The sequence below is a fragment of the Mesitornis unicolor genome, unplaced genomic scaffold (genome assembly GCF_000695765.1).
Source record: "Mesitornis unicolor isolate BGI_N332 unplaced genomic scaffold, ASM69576v1 scaffold39894, whole genome shotgun sequence".
Taxonomy (NCBI): domain Eukaryota; kingdom Metazoa; phylum Chordata; class Aves; order Mesitornithiformes; family Mesitornithidae; genus Mesitornis; species Mesitornis unicolor.
In genome coordinates, this window is record NW_010182823.1 from 1 (window position 1) to 20,707 (window position 20,707).

Genomic DNA, 20,707 nt, shown 5'->3' on the forward strand with positions numbered 1-20,707 from the left:
CAATCAGCACTAGACATTCAAAGCCAAATTGCTTTCCAAAATCAGGCAGATGCAGATCTATTTTTTATCACGCGAGAATCAACGTTTTCTAGAGACCTTGTTTTTGTATTTTTTCTAACTGCGCATCCTCCGAAGGGGCCACCCCTGCCTGACTCGGTGGCTCTAAACCCCGGGCTGGGATGTACCTCGAGTGTCTCTCAGCTACCCGAAATCTTCCTCACTGCCATTGGAGCTGCAAGCGTTTGTCTCCATCACCTCTTGGCTGGGTTGAGCCCAGGATCCTGCGGCCGCTGCCACACCAGCCCTTGCCTCCCCGCCATCCGTTACACACTCCACACGCTCCCGGCGAGCGCAGCGGCCCAGGCCAGGCTGCTGGTGCCGCAGAGCTCTTCACACGATGACCTACGTGATTGTCACTTTTTAAATAAATCTGTTCTTGATATGCCACTGGGCTCTGGCAGTCTCCTTGGTCAGGGCTGCCCTGCCTGCAGGCAGAGCTGGGGCACAGAAAAGTGGTCAGCCTGCACCCACTCCCTCTTACTCCCCACCCCTACCCCCAAGGCTTCCTTTTGCTTTGCTCTGACTCCGTGGACCTGCGAGGGCAGAGGGAGGGGGTGATGGTGCCAAACACAGACAGCCCAGGCCCAGGGGGACAAGCTTAGCAAAAGCAGCGGATGTGTCACACAGCTTCCTCAGTGCATGGCTCACTCCCACGTTACATCTCCTGGGCACCCACAGCCCAGGTACCACGCACAGCTTGGGCTGGAGTGCAAATGCTCGGGCCCCAGGGGATGGCACGACCCTTGCCTGTGGTAGAAGCAAGTGCCCCAAGTCATGCAGGAGCCACCCCAGGCTCCACTACCACAAATACCACATTCCCTGGGTCAGAGGCCTCATGGCTGACCTAGGCTCCTCTTGGAAATGTGAGAACAGGCACCAGAGTAAGGAGGGAGAGCACAGTGCAGTAGGCAGATATTTATTGGTGTAGAGAGGATGGGATCACGGGATCACAAACACTGCAGAGGTGACCACAGCACAAGCTGGGACAGAACCACTCTCCATCGATCCTCCCAGCAGCAGCACCAAGCACATGTTTCCCACCAGCGAGGCTTCTCCACTGCCGCAGGGCATTGCCGCAGCCTCGAGTGCAGGTGGAAGGCCTGGACACAGAGCACCATGCCACAGACAGGGCCAGGACAACGTGAGGGACTCCTCTGCCACAGCCACTTTCTGCACTCAAAGTGACCCAAGGGCTGCTCTCCATACAGCTCCACAGCAGAGCCAGCCCGGATCCCCTGCACAGGGCAGGAAGCTGCACCAGCCTTGACAGATGCAGGGGTCCAACATGATCTACCGCAACTCTTGTGTGATTGGGACAGTGAGCTCCAAACCATGGCCCTTCAGAGAAGGAAGGAGTTCAGCCAGCTCATGGAGTCCCTTCAAGCTGCAGGGCAGGAGGGAGAGTGATGGGAGCTGCTTCTGAGGACATGGTGAGGCTGCACTAATGCAAACGCTGCTGGAGCAGGGAGCTCCAGGAGCGCTCTGGCTCTGCCCTCACATTCCCTCAGTCTCTCCCAGGTCAGGGTTCGCTACAGGAGGATGCAGGGATTGCACAGCAGCATCAAGCTACGCTACAACTCATATTCAAACTAAATCTCACAGGAGCAACACTGATGAGGTGTACAGAGCACTGACCAGACCTGAGGTGTTTCTCTGCTTGGTGGGAACCTGAGGCACCAACCCCCAGCTGGTGCTTGCTCTAGGAGCGTAAGCGCATACAGCAGATTAGTACAGTGACATGGGGACGATGAGACACACAACAGGAGGTGGCCCTCCTGCTACACAGGGCCAAGCCTGTGCCACTGGTCCCTCGGGACCCCTCACAGCACGCACAACTCAAACTTCAGCTTGTGAATAATTTAAACTAGCAACTGTACAGTTTCTTCATCCGAGCCAGTTCCACAGATGGGACAGCCCTGGAGTCTGGGTAAGGGACAACTCGGGGAGTTGAGCAGGGGTCCCTCCAGACTCCAGGGGCGGGAGGGTCAGACAGGAGCAGAGCAGGGTTAGAAGATGGGGATGTAGTTGTCGATCTTGGTCCTGTGCCGCTGGGCGATGCACTCTGCAATCCACACGATATTGCGGCACTCCTGCTCCTTCAGCTTCACAAAGGCATAGAAGACTCCAAAGTGGAACTGGTTGAGGAAGGCCAGTTTGTTCAGCTTCACCTGGGGAAAGCACAGAGGAGGACATGTCACTGGTCCACCTCGGATGGGAGGAGCCGATCAAGGCAAGCGTGGAGCAGCCTGGGAGGTCCCACGACTTCCCAGCAGGCTGGAAGGCTCCACACAGGGATCCTGCTCTGCACATGAGGTCCTCAGGGCAGCTCTACCCAACAGCACAGGGCTGGACACGCTCCAACATTTGAAAAGGGAAGTATTTATACCCTAGCATGATGTGAGAATCCTCCTTTCCCACATAATTACATTCTGCTTTTACTTCTTGATGGACCAAATATCCACCAGCAGCCCCAAACTTGCCTCCCACACTGTTCTCATCTGTCTGGGCAAGAACATGGATCAAGAACCATGCTGGGTCCCCATTTCCAGCATCCTTTTCCTCTCCCTAAATTGTTCATCCACTGCACCTCTGACAAGGCAGCAGACAAGCTCGCTGCTCCCCTGAGCTTTGCAAATGGCACAGGCAGGCACACACTGAGAAGTGTCTTGAGGGTCACTCACCTCGTGCTCAAAGAACCTGTCTTCAAGAGTCTTGTCTCCGGGGTTGCTGCCAGCCCCTTCAAACAGCAGCTTGTACTCCTGCAGGAAGACATTACAGGAGGATACACCCAAAGCCCTCCAAGCTCAGCAGTGTTTAGGGGCCCCATATATCAAATGGACACCCCAGCCACCGTGGCAGCTCAGGAGAGGACACAGGGAAGCCTGCACTGTGCACACATGAACACACTGGCAATGGGATGCTCTTGAGGCTGCACTGCCCACACGACGAGTGAATACAATCCCCAGAAAGGCAGAGAAAGCCTTTATTTCATCTCTAAGCTTGTCCAGCCAGAGATCCTACCCCTTCTCTGAAACAAGCAGCACTCAAAGCTGTATTGCTCCGAGCCTGCAGGGAGGATACACCAGGTCCAGACAGGTCCATGTACAGACTGGAGTGTCTGGGCCAGGGCCCGTGCCCACAGACACTGGCACATGCCCTGGCTGCTTCAGCAAGGAGACACTGAGCTCTTCAACTCCAAACAGGCCCCCAGCCATGCACAGGAGCAATTTAAGGAATCCAGACACACCCAAACACGTCCCTCCTGGTCAGCATCTCCTCTCCGAGGTGACCCACTAGGGTTGGAGGTCTGGCACACCACTTCTTGCTGAAGGCATGTTTCCTCCCAGCCAGCCAAAGAGGCACCAGGATTGCTGCCACACCAATACCTCAAGGGTCTGGTTATGAGGGCAGCCCCCACACCCTGGCACAGGGTGCATAGGGCACACCTGGTCTCCCTGTCACCACTGCAGTGACAGCCGTGGCTTACAATTCAACAGCATCCCAGGCAAGCTGGCTACATCTCGGCCAAGCAGAGCACAGGACCAACAGCAGCACCAGAAGACAGGCACACCCTTCCCAGGCTGTAAAGCCGCAAGTTCCCCCAGATGTCTGAGAAGCTCTGATCCAGAACAGGTCCTTGTACCAGCCCCCACAGCCCTCACCCCAAAGCACTCACAGGGTAGTAGTCAGCAACATTTTTGACTTGTTCATAGTCATCTGCCCTGGCCAGCTGAGCCAGGCCCTCAGGGTAGAGCTTGCCACAGTGTGGGAACAGCTTTGCCCGGTCCTCCTTGGACAGCTCAGTACCAAATGAGTTAATGGTGATAATGAAGGCCCTCCGGTCAGCTTCAAACTGCGGAAAAAGAGAGGTTCACCTTGGCATGCAGCATCTTTGCCAGAGGCCAACAGATACTGACACTGCTCTGAACAGAGCCACATCAGAGGGCAGCATGAGCAAGCCTGGCTTGCTGCCCGGGACACAAGCAGCTCTTCAGTGCTCAGCCAGGGCAGGCTACATGTGCAGCCTTCCCAGTATGCCCAGTAGCTGATGGCTGGGAAGAAAAATCCCCATCCCAGGCACAAACCAAATCACTGAGCAAGACCCTGCCAAGGTCAAGGAGTCTCTCTCACCTACTGCCCCCGAGTCCTGCACATCCCACAGTCAGCCTTGGTGAGGAGGTGTGTGTGGGGATGCTGAAGAATACCTGGATATACCTTAATGCTGGCAGGGAAGCTGGGCCTGAGCACACAACATTGGATATCACTGCAACATCACTCAGCTACAGGGGTGTCCAGACCTACCTCCAGGATTGGGCACATGGCATCTGCCGTGGTACCTCCCAGCACCTTGCAGAACTTGTAGAAGGACTCCAGGTAAGCCTGGAAGAGAGAGGACAGATAAGCGCTCATCCACACAGCTCCATTTACTGCCCCATAGGGCTCCTCAGCAGAAGGCAGCCAGCAAGCAGGGATGCTCCCCGATGCTCTGTAACACAGCACAGGCACTCTCACGCCATGTGAACTCGGATGCCAAGCCCACACAAGGGACAGTGCTGGACAGGAGCTGGAGACATGGAGGGTTGTGGTCGGGTTTGTTCAAGTGACTGCATGAACTGACTCCAGGCAAGATCCCCAGGCAGCAAGGTCTGAGCCTCCTCTGAGTCGTCTAACTCCAAAGCATTTACTGAAGTCTCACATGGTTTCCTGACCCCGCTCTGGCCTCTACAAACATGCCAAGCCACACAGCTAGAGCTGTGAGACCTATGCTCAGAAAGTACCGCTGCGTAAGCAGAGTCAAGAGATGAGACAGGACATCTGTGGAGGAAACTAGCCATTCCCTGCAATTCTCTCTTCACACTGCAGCCGCTTGGTCTCCATCCCAACTGGAGCACTGCAGAAAACATACAAGGCCAGGCACAGCTACGCTGCCTCCAGGAAACGTAATCCTTTGCGGAGATGTACTGTAATCCAGCTGGAGGATGACTGTATCTCCCAGGGGAAGCCGATGAAGGCAGTGCACGGCTGAAAGTGCTGTTCAGCAGAAACTCTCTCAGAAGAAGCCATCATGTGATACAATACCTCCCTGGACAGAGAGCTACAACCAGAATCACTTAAAAGGGATGGAACAAAGTGATGCTGAGACATCACAAACTTGTGCTTTGTCACAACAACTCCAGGACTGAAGATGGACAAGAATGCACGTGCTGGACACCCTCAGCCTGTGCACTAGGAAAGCACCTGGATTACTGCGTTCTGCAAATATTTGTTACCACACAGTGCTGGGTGAGCATCACCCATCAAAGAAACATCACCTCCAGCAATTGCTGCTGCTCAAATGGAGGAGGGCACAGAGCATCTGTCTGCAGGGTCACCACAGGAACAAGGACGTGGATTATGGACTTGGCTGGACTCTGGCAGAGGAGGAACCTGCGCAGGAGGTTCAGTCACCACCTCTTAAGGGCAAACTTAAGGCTTTAGAAGCAAAAACAGGTGAACTCAAATATCCAGCACTGAGTGAGGGTCCAGTATCACAGACACCATGGAAACACCGACTGTAAGAGAGCCGTACTGGGGTTCCCTACAGACCCCTCCGCAGACGACAGCGATTCACAGAAACTCCGCAGCATCCTGAAACTCTTAGCCCAGAAATGGTGGTGTCTTCACTTCTAATAACCCTTAATGGACTTTTACTTCCATGAACCCACTCATTTACCCTCTGCCTCCTGCTTAGCCTCATTTGTCTGGCACTTCCAGCCTGAAGGGAAACCTGCGGCCTGACCAACCACACTGACTTTTCCAACACTATCTGTGGTTACCATCACAGCTCTGATTCATTCCTATTCCGGGTAAGGAGCCCCAACCATTCTTGTAGTTTCCCATACAGAAGTCATTGTACCCAAACCTTTAAATGTGTCCTCCTGTTCTGTTGTTTGTATTTGGAGATAAGAAAGGAGAGGAATGAGACAAGTATTCAGGACAAATGCACTAGATGAATGCAGTAGCACAGCAATATCCGTGCAGCTCTTCCCTCTTCTACACTTAGGAACAGATTGCCTTATAGAGAGATGCTTGCTTAGGTCAATCATAACCCAAGATTGGATTTAGCAGTAGAAAGGAACAAGGAGACCCTCACTGCACAAGCAGAGTTAGCATCACCTCCTTGCCTCTGCTACACACCACTCCACATTTATCCACACTGATTTGCCTGCAATATTTCAATTGTCCAGTCTCAAAGCTCCTTCAGCTGGTTCCTACAAGAACATCGCCAGCAAAGGCCAAGGGTCAGCCAGCTTCACTTCAACACATCCACTGAAGTTGTGGAAGAAAGGGAGTATGAAGATAAGAGTGCCAGCACGCCCCCATTGCAGGACTGACCACCGTCTACACTTAGAGCTGACCACTTACATTTAGCCTCTGCTCCCCATCTTAACTGTATTTCCATTCAAGAACCTTCTTACTTGTCGTTGCTGACAAGAAACCTTTGTAATTGCTTTATTCCTACGAATCTTGCTCAAAGCTTCAGTCTACACGCTCAGATTCCTTCAGAAAACCTCCAGCAGGTCTGGCAGGTAGCACTTCCCCTGCCCGTGCCATGTCCTCCCAGATGCAGGCACCCACCCCAAGCCCCTGCCTGCTGTCTTCCTCAGAGCAGCTCCGTGCAGATTTCAGACACGATTTTATTTCCCTCACTTGCCTGTGAAGACTATTTGCACTGAATTACACATTTTTCAGTTCCTGGGGAAGAGAAGTGGCTTCAAATGAGAGTCTGTAAGCAGCAGCTACCTTTTCCACCCTTGCATCCCTGTGATTTGTTACAGATGGAGCCCCCATGTTCCCTGGGGGCTGCTTTTTAGCAAGAACCAGTCCCAGCACACACCAAGGGGTACCAGGCATCTACGCTTCAATTTGGGGGTAGAAAGAACAGAGCACAAAGCAGGAGATGGGGAAGGACATGGAAACCGGGACCTAAGGAGATGCCCTCTCTGCCTCAACGTGTTTACCCTGTGCTCACTCTGCATCCTGCAAAGGTGCAGGTATTTATGCATACAGCCATCCCTCCCCCACTACAGCAAAAGACCAGTACATGCCAGAGGCCATATGCAGCTCCTTCTCCCCTCCCTTTGCCTTCTTCCCTTCACGCCTGGCCTGTTTTCTGCCTCTCCAAACAGGCCAGGGCTTCCTTGGGAAGCGGAGGTCACAGTGACGGCGAGCTGGCTGTGACCAGCCAAAACAAGGGTGGCTGATACAATCTGCATCCCACCCCTAATCCAGAGTCGAGATGGAGCGATAGCCACTGCCTGCACATAAACACATGCTTCGATACCGCCAGCTAAAACCAGACAAGGCCTGCAGAGGAGACGACAGCTCCCGTGCAGGCTCGGGACAAGGAGATCCTTAGCCCCTCCACATCCCTGTGCCAATACTCTCCCGTCTGCAGGATTCCTCCACCCCAGCTGCACCTTTCACACAGCTCTACCAAGAGCATTAACTCCAACCACAGCCACTGAAGGCCTGAGGAGACTTTTGGAGGCTCAAGACAGAAAGCCAAGCCTATGGAAGTCCTTCAAGGATCAAGCCACTTCAGCCCTTTGAACACAGTTCACTACACTTCTAAACTCATGCAAGTCAAGGAGCAGCCCTCTCCTGCCTGCCTAGGGCTTCGAGAAATCTATTCAAAGGCAGGACCTCTGCAAAATCTCTTGCACAGACTCTTGACAGCTCCAAAAACCACCGCACTCCGCCCAGATCTGCTGTCCTGACTCTGCAGTGCTGGCTGACCGGTGCCAGGCCCCTCCAAGAGCACTATCTTTACTATCCAGCAGATGCAACTAGTTCTTGGTCACATTCACTCCAGAGAGGAAAACAGAGAGAAAGCAACTTTATTTTTAAATCTACTCCAAGAGGAAACTTCCCTCTCCCCTTTGGCTGAAGAAAGCCAGCCTAAGTTGGAGCTCCTGACCCAAGACAGAGCTACAGCCATGCTAGGCATAAATAGAGAAGTCAACATCTCTCTCCCTTCCCAGAGACCCACTCACCTTATACAGTGTGTTTCGAATGATTTCGATGTTCATTTCATCCAGGTCCTGCTCAGATATGCAGTCTTGGAAGAAGGCAGCTGAAACAGAGCCACAGACAGAGTTAGCACTGCCCTGACCAGATCTGTGACCAGCACTTTCCAGAGTCCTCAACAATACCAGGCAGAAGCACACCCTATATTGAGCTTGTCCCTCCTAGGCCTGGCCTTTATTCTTCAGCAGCCACCAAATTGCCGTGACTCAAAACCTCAGGCTCCACCATGGTTCCCGAGGCCACAATCATTTTGGGGGCTCTCACATCAGTCTATTCTCAGCAGAAACTCTCAGCTCTAGCCCCCAGCATCTGTGCCAGAGCACCCTGTGTTTAAAAATAAGCAAAACCCAAACTGCTCCCAGATGCACGCTCTCAGAGGTGACAAGACGGCTTCCAAATTGCCTGCTACAGCACAGCAGCAGCGCTTAAGCATCTGCAAGAGTCCTGAGGAAGCTGGTGCTGTGCTTCTCCCTCATCCTTCAAGATCTCAGCTGGATTAAGGAGGCAGGGGCATGCCGCAGCTCCTGCAGCCTGTGACATGCTATGGTTGGAGTCAGGAGCTGTTTCCCCTCACCAGGCCTATCAGTCCCATTTTCCACCTCTCCTGAGGCCTTTTTATTTCTCCAGCTGCAGGCCAGTGAGAAGAGACAGGACAAACTAGTGTGTTTTGCTAGGAAGTTCAGCTTTACATACTTTGCTAGAGTATCTCTGGGAGGGAGCTTGAGAAGCTGTTACCAACTAAAGAACAGACACAGGTTTCAGATCTTTCATATCTGGTACTGCAAGCTGCAGAAAAAGATTAAATCTTGTACATCAAGTGCAACGTAAGGCTGTTCTACCACTCGCCTGTTAACAAGAGCACAATACAATCCATTGACAGGACTTTTATGACTTTTTCAACTCTTGACAACCAATTTTGCTGAATTTGATGCATAGAGAAACATGGTAATTCTCAGCTTACGCAGTCCAGCTGCGGGTAAAAGCACACTGCACTCACGCCGAGAGCCGACTGCTGCTCTGCTTTGTGCGACAAACCAGGAGTGATGCAGGTTCACACCTCTGGCGTGCACTATCTCTATACCATGAGCTCCCTGGCAAGAAAAGCAGCTGCACCATGGGTCTAGAGAGCCCTGAACAGGGGTTAACCCCACAGAGACTTCTTTGCCACAGCATCACAGACCAGTGCCACGTAGCTGGAGGAGCACTGCTCCCTACAGTTGGCAAAAATGAAAACTGAGTATGCCAGGACTGGTTTTCACTGCAGGACTCACTGGCTAGCCTGGATAGTTAAGCAGTGGCTACTTCAGAGTAGCAGAGGAATGAGAACACAGCTATTTCAGTTCTTGGCCCTCCAATATCCCAAATTAGGCTAACAGCAAGTCTTATTTTGCCCTGCTAACCTATGAAAGCCATTTGGGGTTAGGCATTCCTACCAAGCCACGTCGCTACTCAAGTACTTTTAGGAGATAGAGCTGCTGTTTCTTTGCGTGTGGTCACTGGAAAGAGCGCAAGTTAAACAACTGGAGCCTGCGTGCTTGCTTGTTTAGGCAACACAGCTACTACCCACGTTCGCCTGCTGAAGAAATGCCACACTGGATGGTACACAGCCTCAAGGGCACGGCCAGGGCAATAGTCTGAAGAACTCAGCCCAGCCAGGGCAGAAGCAGGCAAAGCTCACTCATGTACAAGCGTAACAGGGCACCTTCCCTCCATACATAGCTGGAAGTTTTAAGGTCTCAGAGCTATTATAATTTAAATATTCTGTTCTATCTTATTTCCAAAATGGGAAGGTTCCCACTTACTTGTGAGGATTTTCTTCCCACACATTATCCCTGCAGCGAGTTCAATGCAGCTGCATGCAGAGCCTTGGTTCTCCCACTGCATGGTCCTGCCTTGCAGCCCAAATCTCCTGAGAAATGTTTTCCGCCCTTCGATGGGCTCTATCTGGAAAGTCATTTTTCTATGACAACTACTTTGCTTGCCCCATTATTACCCCGAGCATTTGCAGAACCACTTTCAGTTCCAAAACCAACTATTTCCATCAAAGACAATATGATGACTTAGAGTGTTTTGTTCTTTCTAGCAACCTCAGAAGAATGATTAATCACTGACTCAGACACACCTCGTTACATTTTTGCCCACAGAGGCTCAACTAGCAAAGCCTTCTGTGACTACCTCCCCTACCACTGCAGAGACACTTCCATATTTCCTCCAGAACCACTTCCTGCACCTTTTATCTTTAAGGAACATAGCTGTCTGACTGGCTGTTCAAAAGACACTTTGGTTTGGCATCATGTGCCTCCTGGTCAAGGCTTGTAGCCGCCCCAAGACAGCATACCTCAGTGCAGGATCCTGCCATACAGTGAGCTTAAGAAGGCTTTTGGAGATTTCTTTTTATTTTGCTGTTGTTGGTTGTTTGGGTGGTTTTCTAATGTAAAGAGCTTACCTTGACCTAGAGCTAATTTTATCAATCTCATAACAAGACTGGGCATGTATAGATCTCTGTAATTATCTATAAAAATTGCCTACCAGAAATTGCTCAATGGTCCAACTAAAAGCCCTGGAAATTCAGTGATTCACGGTAGCCTTTCACTAAGGAAGCATGCATGCCATGCGTACAGTGATCATTATTTTAAAAATCACGTTGTTTAAGACCTCTCAAACCTTCTCCTTCCTCCCTAATTTCAGGTGAGGACTCCCAGAAGAGCTGCTAAACGTCCATACCTAGCAGATCAGATCTAACTACACCTGCACTGCCACGACAGCTCAAGGCTCAGCTCACACAAACCAAGCTCCCCAGCAGTTCGCACTACCAGTGTGCTGGTTCAGATGTTTGTTGAAGCATACAGAGGAACGGCTAGCCCTCCAGAGGAAAAACTGGCATAGAACAAGCATAAACCTGAATTCAAGCTCAGTCACCATGGCAGTACAGCCATATCTGTGCATCACCCAGTGCTTTGTCTTCCTGGAACACAACTCAAGACTGATTTGGACCTAGTTAGACTGGGGGGAGAGGGACATCTGCTCCACACACAGCTGCAAGGTATTTGAAAGGCTCCACTCACCCAAGGGAGTGTCCACCAGGATTGCATTGTAGAGCTCTGCGGGCGTCTGAGCAATGTTCACGGCTTCCATCTGCTCAAAACTTCCCAGAGGGTGGCACTTGGGCACCAGCTCGGAGATGGAGCGCTGGTGCAGAGTCCCAGTGATGAGCAGAATGACGTTGTCGATCATGTAGCTGTACCTGGAGGAAAACAAGAGGACACCTGTCAAGAAAAGTAACACAGAAACCAGCACCAGACGGACACACACCTTCAGTGCCTGTGCACACCTCCAGAATGATGGACCCTTCCCAGGAAGAACCAGAAAGGTGCCTCCTTAATATCTCCTTATTGTGCTAGCCTAGGAAAAAGGAGTCAAGCATAATTCCAGGCTGTGGTTTATGCTACAGTTGAACCACACCATCTGGACATCTCCTACCTACCACTGATGTTTTAGACTGGAAGTGACTTCCTGAAGTCTCTGGCCCAATGTCCTGCTCCAAGCATGGCCAGCTCCAGCTGCTCAGGGCTCTGTCCAGCTGACCTCAGAGTTATTTGCAAGGATGTGCATCTCACAACCTCCCTGGGGCTTTGCTTCAGTGTCTGACCACACTCACAATGAAGTCTTTTCCTCAAAGCTACTCGGTCTCTCATCCAAACCCCATGCACCTCCGAGAGAAGCCTGGCTCCAGCTTTCCCACACCCTCCCACAAGACAGCTGGGAACTTCTGTCCTTCCAGCATTCCCACTGCTGTCCTTGCACTGCCATGCTCTGTAGAGAGCAGGCACAACAGCGTGAGTGGTAGGACACCAGCAAAGGGGAATCTGCAGATAAAGTGACTGCAGCTCAGCTTCACTGCCAGCAGCACTGCTCCGCCTTGCCAAGCCTATGGAGAAAGGGTCACGTTTCTGCAGCCCTGTTCCCCTCCAAAAACAACAGGGCTAACAGCCTTGGCACAACCTTCATTCACACTCACAAAAACACACACAAGCCTCTTCACACCTGTATCACCAAAAGCTACATCCTTTCTCGCATTAGAACATACCGTGATGTCCCTAAACACGTTCACACCTACGTTACACAGGATTACCAGATTCAGTCTTTGGCACAGCAGCAACGTTCAACCAAAAACCACAGCACTCAGCACAAGTTCCACTGCCACAAGCCCATTATGGTCCTTCTCTCCACATTTCTCTTGCACTGAGCAGCCCAGAGCACAGCACTCCAGGTGAGGCCTCCACCAGCGCTGATCAGAGGAAAAAGATCACCTCCCAGTTCTCCCAGTCCAGCCAGAGAAGGGAGACACAGCTGGTCTGAAGACTGGGAATACAAGAAAGGCTGGTGGCCTTCTATGAGTAGAAGGACCAAGCAAGGGATCAAGGCATCATGTAAATGCAAGAACCTGAGAGGAAATGTGTCCCCAGCAAGAACAGGAGTGGTGCTCCAGGCATTTTCGCCACCAGCTGAGCCCTAAGCCAACCAAGCCGAGAACCTGGAAAACACTGAGCGAGATCACAGGGGTTTTTCAGTCAGCAAAGATGCCGTTGCAAGAAGATGCCTCTCAGCAGCACAGGGAAGGGGACAGATGCTGGCAGAGTGGGATATCTGGGATTTTACACTCCTTTGTTCTCACTGCTAGAGCTCTAACTCTAAAAAGACAGATGATGGAAGAGACCTGAAGAAGCTCCCTGGCAGGAGCTGCTCCAAAACCACAAGACCAAGCCTGAACTAGAAGGGAAGAAGGAGCTGTGCATGTCTTGAGTTGGAGCTCTGCTGAGACTCAGGCTTCCCACAGGAACCCGAGTACTGAATACAGGGAACCTGTGACCACACTGGGACTGGGGCAAAGGCAGGGCCGGCTCTGCACACATTTATGTCAGATAGGCACTGGGACGCTGCTGGTTGTTTATTTCCGAGCTAACAAGGAGGACACAGTGCAGGCCTGTTTCCCTTTGAACCACATCAAAGGCAGGTAAGCAGAGCCAGTTAAAAGCAGATTTCGGTAGTTTTTATTAGATGGGCTTACCTGCTCTCAAATACGCTCAAAGGGCACGTCTATGAACAAATCCACATCTTAGTTCCTCAAACAGGTGCTGCCTTTTCCTCTTCACATCGCAGGGCCGGGTAACGTACCTCCTGGCCCCAGGATTTCTGCAGAGAGCCTCTGTGCTTGCAGGCAACCTTCCCAGGGTTGTTCAGCCTAGAACCACAGCAACCAGCACAAGCTTCACGTAGGAGGAAACCTCCTTTTGCTCTTTAATGCTCAAGGTAATTTTCCTGCCTTCTGCGTGTGCAACTCTCACCACAGAGATGATTGCAATCTGCAGGACACCAGGAAGGGCCTGATTATGAGACCTGAGGGCGAGTTCCTTGCAGTAAGCAGCTGGTTCCTGGTAAATACAAGCATCTGCACCCTAACACAGACGCATCTCCATGGTGTGTGCAGATCAAGGATACAGCGGATCATTTCCCAGCTCCTCCACCTCCCCCAAACATGCAAGTTTTCTTAGTGCAACACAGCAGCTTTCAGGACAGATCATATGCAGGGCTACCCTCACCAAAGCAAGGCAACAACACAGGACCAGACCAAATTTGTTTCTTCAACTCAGCCTACAGAGAGGAACAGGCAAGGAAATGAGGGAATTGCACGGTATGCTAGCACACCTCTTCCCTATTCCCAGCTTACCACAGATCTCGCTCTCTGTAAGAGATTTGAGACTTGCAAGGAGCCTGGCCAAAGTCAACCGTACAAGAGGAACTGAGGGAAAGTGCCTGGAGCCCTTTCTGTTTGCAGGTCTTAGCTCCTGGCTTGCTGGAGTCACGCTGTGCTCAGCCACGCACACCCGGTCCAGCTCAGCATGGAAGCCACAGCCAGGTGTGGGGAGAGCTGCCCAATCTGATCCTGTTCACACGTGAGAGCCTCCTGCTTTCAGACTGATGGTCCTAGGAAAGGCAACCCAGCTTCTACTGCCAGCATATGAAGCACGATTCTCCCCATTTCATTCACACCCCTTAATTTGCTTGTTTCCTCATCCTTTAGGGAAGTCTGGGGAAACACAATCTATAGACCAAGTGCCAAGGCCTCTAAGGAGGCCCAGCAACAACTTTCTGAAAGAGTATTTCATCTACCGAGACTACTTGAATCTTGCTGTCAAGGAAGGACTCAGCCCTGCGGGAGGGGGAGTTAACACATGCAAGACGCAGGGGAAATTTCTCATTCAAATTTCCACTGCAACAGCATCTCAAACCTTTACAACAACAAGAGAGCTGCAGCAGGACGAAGGTCTTCTCACGCCTGCCGAGGCCAGGCAGATACCAGCAGTGCTACCTAATCCTCACCGAGGGGTCCCATCTCCCTCAAGAAAGCCCAGACCACGCTTATTCACATTCAGTCCTTGCTTCGTTTCAGTGAAAACAGCCACAGCTTAGTGAATGGTGACTACAGGTCAGCTAGAAAAGCCTCTTTTCCTCAGTAGAAGGTACAACATCTGCTTTCCTATGCCAAGTCCCAGCAAGAACACATCTTCCTCCACTAGCACAGCTGTACCAAGAGGTCCTGGCTGTGCTCACTACCTCAGTGCAGCCAGTAAGAGGACCGGACTATGGGACACATCAGGAATCAGGAGTAGCTGATCACTTGCAACACCGTGAAGACTCATTGCAGCCTGCTTGGTATGGAAAAGAGATTAGGACATAGAGGTGGGAAACCAGAGACAGGTAGAAGGATTGGTGAGCTCCTTGGTGAGGATGAGTCTCTGCACTCGCTCACTGGGAGCTGGTTTAGAGGAGAAAGCACTACATAGGCTAAATTAAAGCCTTATCATTGTTTCTGGCTTATATAAAGTGGAAAAGCCCCCAACCTTGCCCCCACAAAAAGACAAAGTTTTCTTGGGCAGGACTGTGTTTTACCCTCCTGCTTTGAGCTGCTATCAGCTCACAGACGGAGATGGACACAAAAAGAGTGGATGTTCAGCCAGTTTCACGCACGCAGTTACGCCCTACCTCGCTCTTCCTGTCACCCACTGAACTGAGGTGTGGTATACTCCAGAAATTCGCGTTCACAGAAATACAATTTTAGTTGATACTGAGAAGCATCAGTCAAGTCTCAGAGAAGAGCAGAATTTCTTATTAAAGGACAGGAAAGAGACGGCAAGCATAGAAATGTCATACACAGCAGGAGAGATGTTGGCTTACAGCTTCTTGAAGTCTGAGACCAGAGAAATTGTTCTCACTGCTGGTTTTGGGAGGCATGGTCTCAGACGGGCACAGCAGAGACCTCTCTAGGGAAAGGGGAGAGCCAGGCCTCAGAAGGTAACTTTGGGGTAGGCATCTGTGGACAACTGTCAAGCAGAAGCAAGGAGGAGAGCACACATGCAAAAGCCATGGACTATTACTTGGACAATATCTTCCTCCTGTTGGAGTTAAGTACAGCCACAGATAAGGGAGACATGCAAGAAAGATTGCAGTGGTTCACTGGAAAGGCCTTTGAGCAGGACAGCACATGAAATGCATGAAAGCTCCTCACATGGCGCATTTACAACTTGGTCTGAAGGCACTCAGGCATAGCCCTGCAATGCAGCCACCCCAAGACAGTTTAGGGCTTCTCCCTCCCCCAGCCACTAATCTAACCTAACCATAAAGACTCATTGTCCTGCAGCAGATAGGTTGGGTTTTTATTGCTTTCTACTTCAGGATACTAAAGCAACTGTAAACAACAGTGCAAGTGGTCACAAAGCATGACTAATGACAGGACATTGCATGACCTGCATTGCTCAGGGATCCTCCGAAAGTCTTGCCAAACCAAACCATATCCAGCTGCCCCGTGAGGGGTCTGGACAGCCCTCCTGTGCTCAGCAAACACGGAGGGCAGCAGGTGAGGCAGGGCAAGGAAGAGCCACGCTGCAGCTCCGGGGTTCTGCCGGGATGGGTTAAGGTATTGCATTGCTCAGGCAACTTCAGTGCTTTCCAAAAGCAGCATTAGACTTTAATGCAGACTAATGCTTGCGAGGCAGAAGTCCCTGTGTGACTGCTTAGGGCAGTTACTCAGATTACCGCAGAAGCATGTGTTTATTTTGGGATGAAAAGGGGAAATCTCCAGTGGGATCAAAGCGGTGCTCTAAACTCGGTGTGAATTCTGGAGACAGCTTTAAATGATGATGAAGTTGTTTTGACTATGGTCACTTCAGCATCTACTGCTTCCCTCTCACAGCTCAGCCAGTTCATGCACTCAGGGGCCGGGGGGGAGGGAAATAACCTAAGGAGAAAACTTCAGGCTGGTTGTACCTCTGCTTCCTTGGATTTGATGGAAGTACACAGACCCATCTCTTCTATCCCACTGGGTCTGAGACCTGAGCAAAGGTGCTGGTATGTAGAGTCACTTGTCACACCTCTCTCAAGCTCCAAATGTAAGCAGCCGGAGGGGAAAGCAACACGCAGACTTTAAAGCACCAAAGAGCAGTAGCTGACACCAAGAACAGTGCCAACAGCTGAGATGCTTCTATCTGGAGTGTAGTTTAAGATCACTAGTAATGATTGCATAGCTGTCCTGAACTGGATAGGAGAGGGATGGTGCACATCAGGAAGAGCTCTGTGCCTCACCGAGGCTTGTTCAAGTAACAGTGGATGAATCGAGTTGAATCCTTAAATCAGGTTTTCAGCTCAGACTAGAACAAGTCAGAGCAACAGCTTGTGGCCACGAGCAGCTCTACCTCTCATGTGCAGCTGAGGTTCAGGCAGTCCAAGGAACAGCAACAGGAGATGAAGCATGTGATGGTCTCTGCTCAAAGCATGCTCATTCTTCCTGTCTTTGCACACTGTCTTTCCTAGAGTCACACCAATAAAAACCACACTTGAGTGGTAGGTTCGTGAACCTGCCAAAGAGAAAGCTGAGAATTTCATGGTTGCCACCACAAACCCGGGGCACTCAGCCAGTAAGTGGGTGCCCCGCTAAACTCAGATCAACGAGACCACTCCATAACAAAGACTTAAAACTTCACAGTGCTACAAAAGCCGTGGCAGCCTTTCAAATCCAAGAATCCAGGAAAGTTCTCAGCATTAATCTATATTTAGCTGCATTCTCCACATGACTTTTACCATCTTCTACTGAGTTTAGGTCTCTTGGGATACTGACCTCAGTTTTCCAGTGGTATCATCCGGTAACTTGTAAGCAGTCATACAGTGTTAGCTGCACTAAAGGCTAATGAGAAAAAAGCTAGACAAGTACTATTAATTTTGAGGTTTTATGAATATGACCTGGTGTTCTAGATGCATAAAAACCTCTGGAAACACTAGAGCATGTTTTGAACACCTCACAGCCTCGTGCAAGAGTCTCCGGTTGCTTAAACTTGATGCCTCAAAGCTTGAGAAACACGAGGCTGGTATGCAAGGCTGAGTCCTGGCACTCTGCGCTGTGCCAAGCAGACTCCAGCACCAATTACATTTTAAATATTGACCGGAAATGTCTGATCCTGCTGCTTTCACACAGACCAAAAGCCAAACTTGAATATATTCTCTTTTTACCTTACTCACGTGTAAGGCACCCAAAAACCCCACCAAAACCAAACATGCAGAACATCGCTATGCATACAGACCTGCTGCAGCAGAAGACACGAAAAAAATCATCATCCCACTTGACATGCAGTAAACCATGCAGGGTAGATGCAAGATTTTGTTTGGCCTCTAAATATTACAGTATGTTGCAGTATTTACACAAAGCTCTAAGTATTTTCTAGACTTGAAACTAGCATATAGAATGGATCTGGAAAAGAGGACTAGGACCCAAAATGCCCTCAGGAATTCTTCAGAAGCAGTGCCCTTGGCCTCCACGGCTTCTCTGGGCTGAACCTGCCAGCCTAGCGCTCTGGGTGAGGTGAATCAATGGAAAGGTAGCAGGAAAACGAAGGCTGCCAAGGTCCAGCACCAGAAGACCCTGAGAAAGTGTTCAGTCAAGGAGAGAAGCATGTTACATGGGGACAGAAGTGCTCGGTGAGCGTTCATCCCACTGAGGGTACTGCACACAGGCTGTCCTCTGAAAAAGCTGCAACCACACAAATTGATCAGAGGAGCATTGACAGTCTCCTAGAAGGAAGATGATACTGTTCCAGTTGAAATCCATCGACCAAATGAAGTGTGCTCCAGACACTAGAGGTTTGGGGAAAAAAAGGCATCTCCTCAACATAGTACAGAGTGAAAAGCACTTTTCAAAGAGTCCCTTTCCAATGAGGACACCCACAGTCCCACCACTTTGAGAGATGACTTCCATGGCCACCACTTAAGCACACAACCCAGTTCATTTTCACAGACTGGTTCTGGGAATCTGGTACGAGATCTGTACCCTTGGGTAAGCAGAACAGATGCAGTTCTGATGCTACCATTCACAGGATGCAAGGCTGTGATCATCTCCAGACCATTAGTTATATGCCCTCTTATTTTGAACGTTGCATAATCCCTCCAAGAACTTGGCTTATCAGTTCAACCTTGCACTCCCTGCAAACAGGGAAGCTGTTTGTCAGAAACCTGGGCTGCTCTGCCAAAACCGTCTCCACCAGAAGAGGCTCATAAACCTTTTATTGCAGGATCCCCAGCCACGACAGTAATTTCTGCTCCCCGATCCCACTGCTACCAAGGAGTCAACAACTAATTCAAAATAGTATAGTGTGGTTTTAACCACAGCAGCATTAGGAAAGATCCTTCAGATCGTTGCATCCACCTGAATAAACTGCAAGTGTCTAATGTACGGCATTTGGAGTTTTTTCCTCTGCAAGAAAGGACTTCAAAAGGATGCAGTCATATTCTGTAACCCCTGCAGTTATGCCACGATGCACACTGCAGTATATTTAGAATAAAGATAGGCAACTTCCTACTCCAGAGGAGAGGATTATTGCTCTTAAGCTCAAGTAGCAATTGAAACGGTTTGGCTCCTGAAAAAACACTGCTGCAAGATTAAGTCTGAACTCAAAGTTGTGCAGCAGAAACTAGATCTATCCAGCGCAGGGGAGAGGCAGAGCAGCACTGGGTGAGGGAGAAGGTAACAGAGGGAAGTGTCAGCTAAGAAAAGGCATGCGCGAGGGGAAAAGGTACATGCAGCCTCATCAAAAACACGTCTTGTGACCACAAAAACATACTAAGAGCCAAGTTCTCAGCTGCATCCTCAGGGCAACAAAGAACCCAGTTCCCAGCCCTAGCAGACTGGTGAGGTAAAGGCAAGGGACAACCTAGTCTGACAACGCGCTTAATCACGGGTTTGGAAAACGCGTTCAGACCCAGCTCCTCCCCAGACCTCACCGCTACAGCGGGCTCAGTTTCCGCAGTTACCAGCAGCTCCTACCCAAGCACAAGAGCAAATCCTTCTCTGTCCATCAGTTTGCTGAGGGAGCTCAAGGGGCCCAGCAGCCACCAGAGCTCTCACATCAGGCTGCTGTGAAACCAGACTTTCCAGAGCACAGAAGAGACTGTGCTGAAGCAAGGGCAAAAACCAACCCCTTCCTCCCCCCTGCCCTGGAAAAATATTAAAGCTGACAATTCGATCAGGCAACAGCGGGCTAGAGTCAGGGGTGACAGCACGATAAAACTGCATACAGGAACACTGGAAGGAAGAAGAGACAGGACATGGCACCGTGTCAGGCTAACACAAAGAACAAAGCCTTTACAGAAAGGCAGGGCAGCACAGCACCATTAGAACCTAAAACCCACTTCCATCCCACAAGTCAATATGTGCTTGTCGAATTCAGGAAGTGGGTTTTGCTGTTTCAAGTACACTTAATACCTGTTTGTTGCTGCCCTACAGAACATCGCTGCATTCCCTCAGCCAAACAGGCAATTGTTTGTGTTGGAGCAGAGATGTTAACAGCCAACTTGTGCCTATCAAGTCAGAACTCACTACCATCAGCTGAAAAACACAGGGAAGCACCAGCAGTCTTCCAGCAGGGAGCCGCTAACAACACACAGAGCTAGCAGGTGTTTTATAGAGACCACGACAGGCTCCCTAAGTTGAGCTTTTCCTTGCTGCTATACACAGCTACCACTTGAAAAAACAGAAGGGAAATCAGCCAACTTCCTCAATATTTTGGTACTAACAGCACAACACTTGCCACAGAAGAGTTCCTGGAGAGGATCAGAGCCAGGAAAGAGCCAGCATGGTGCCAGGGGAGGAGCACAGCAGGACACAAAACATCAGTGGCAGCAAGTGACTTAGGGAATGAAGACCTTGCTTTGGGTTGCTGCTTAGCCGTGTTCTAGGGTCAGTTTTGTTTCTGTGCTCTTAAACACTGTCCTCTTCCCTAAGCTCAGGGGACAACTGCAGCCCAGCTCCACAGGTGCCCACCCTTCCGTACGGCGCGGTGTGCATCTGGGGACAGGCGCACGGCGCTGGAGTGCCACCTCCCGGCAAGTGGCAGCAAGCGCTGCCTCATCTCCCCGCAGCTGGGCAAGTAGAGCACAGGAACACTCATCTCCCGGGGCTCCAGAGCCCCCACGCTATTCCCATCGCTGCTTCTCCTTCCCACACCCTCATCCAGCTCATGCGCCACTTAGAAGT

At 50.7% G+C, this 20,707-nt stretch overlaps 1 protein-coding gene across 1 annotated transcript in view; it reads right to left on the reverse strand.

The window, feature by feature from the left end:
- Window positions 1–1,563: 1,563 nt before the first annotated feature.
- The window catches only part of LOC104540177 (V-type proton ATPase subunit d 1), a gene marked incomplete at its 5' end in the record, with an annotated part of 21,954 nt that continues 2,810 nt past the window's right edge, over window positions 1,564–20,707 (reverse strand). Inside the window, 6 exons of the mRNA XM_010183914.1 lie at window positions 1,564–2,228; window positions 2,742–2,819; window positions 3,737–3,913; window positions 4,363–4,440; window positions 8,097–8,176; window positions 11,196–11,374. Of these exons, the coding sequence (XP_010182216.1) occupies window positions 2,067–2,228; window positions 2,742–2,819; window positions 3,737–3,913; window positions 4,363–4,440; window positions 8,097–8,176; window positions 11,196–11,374 (754 nt within the window). The remainder of the gene's footprint in view (window positions 2,229–2,741; window positions 2,820–3,736; window positions 3,914–4,362; window positions 4,441–8,096; window positions 8,177–11,195; window positions 11,375–20,707) is intronic.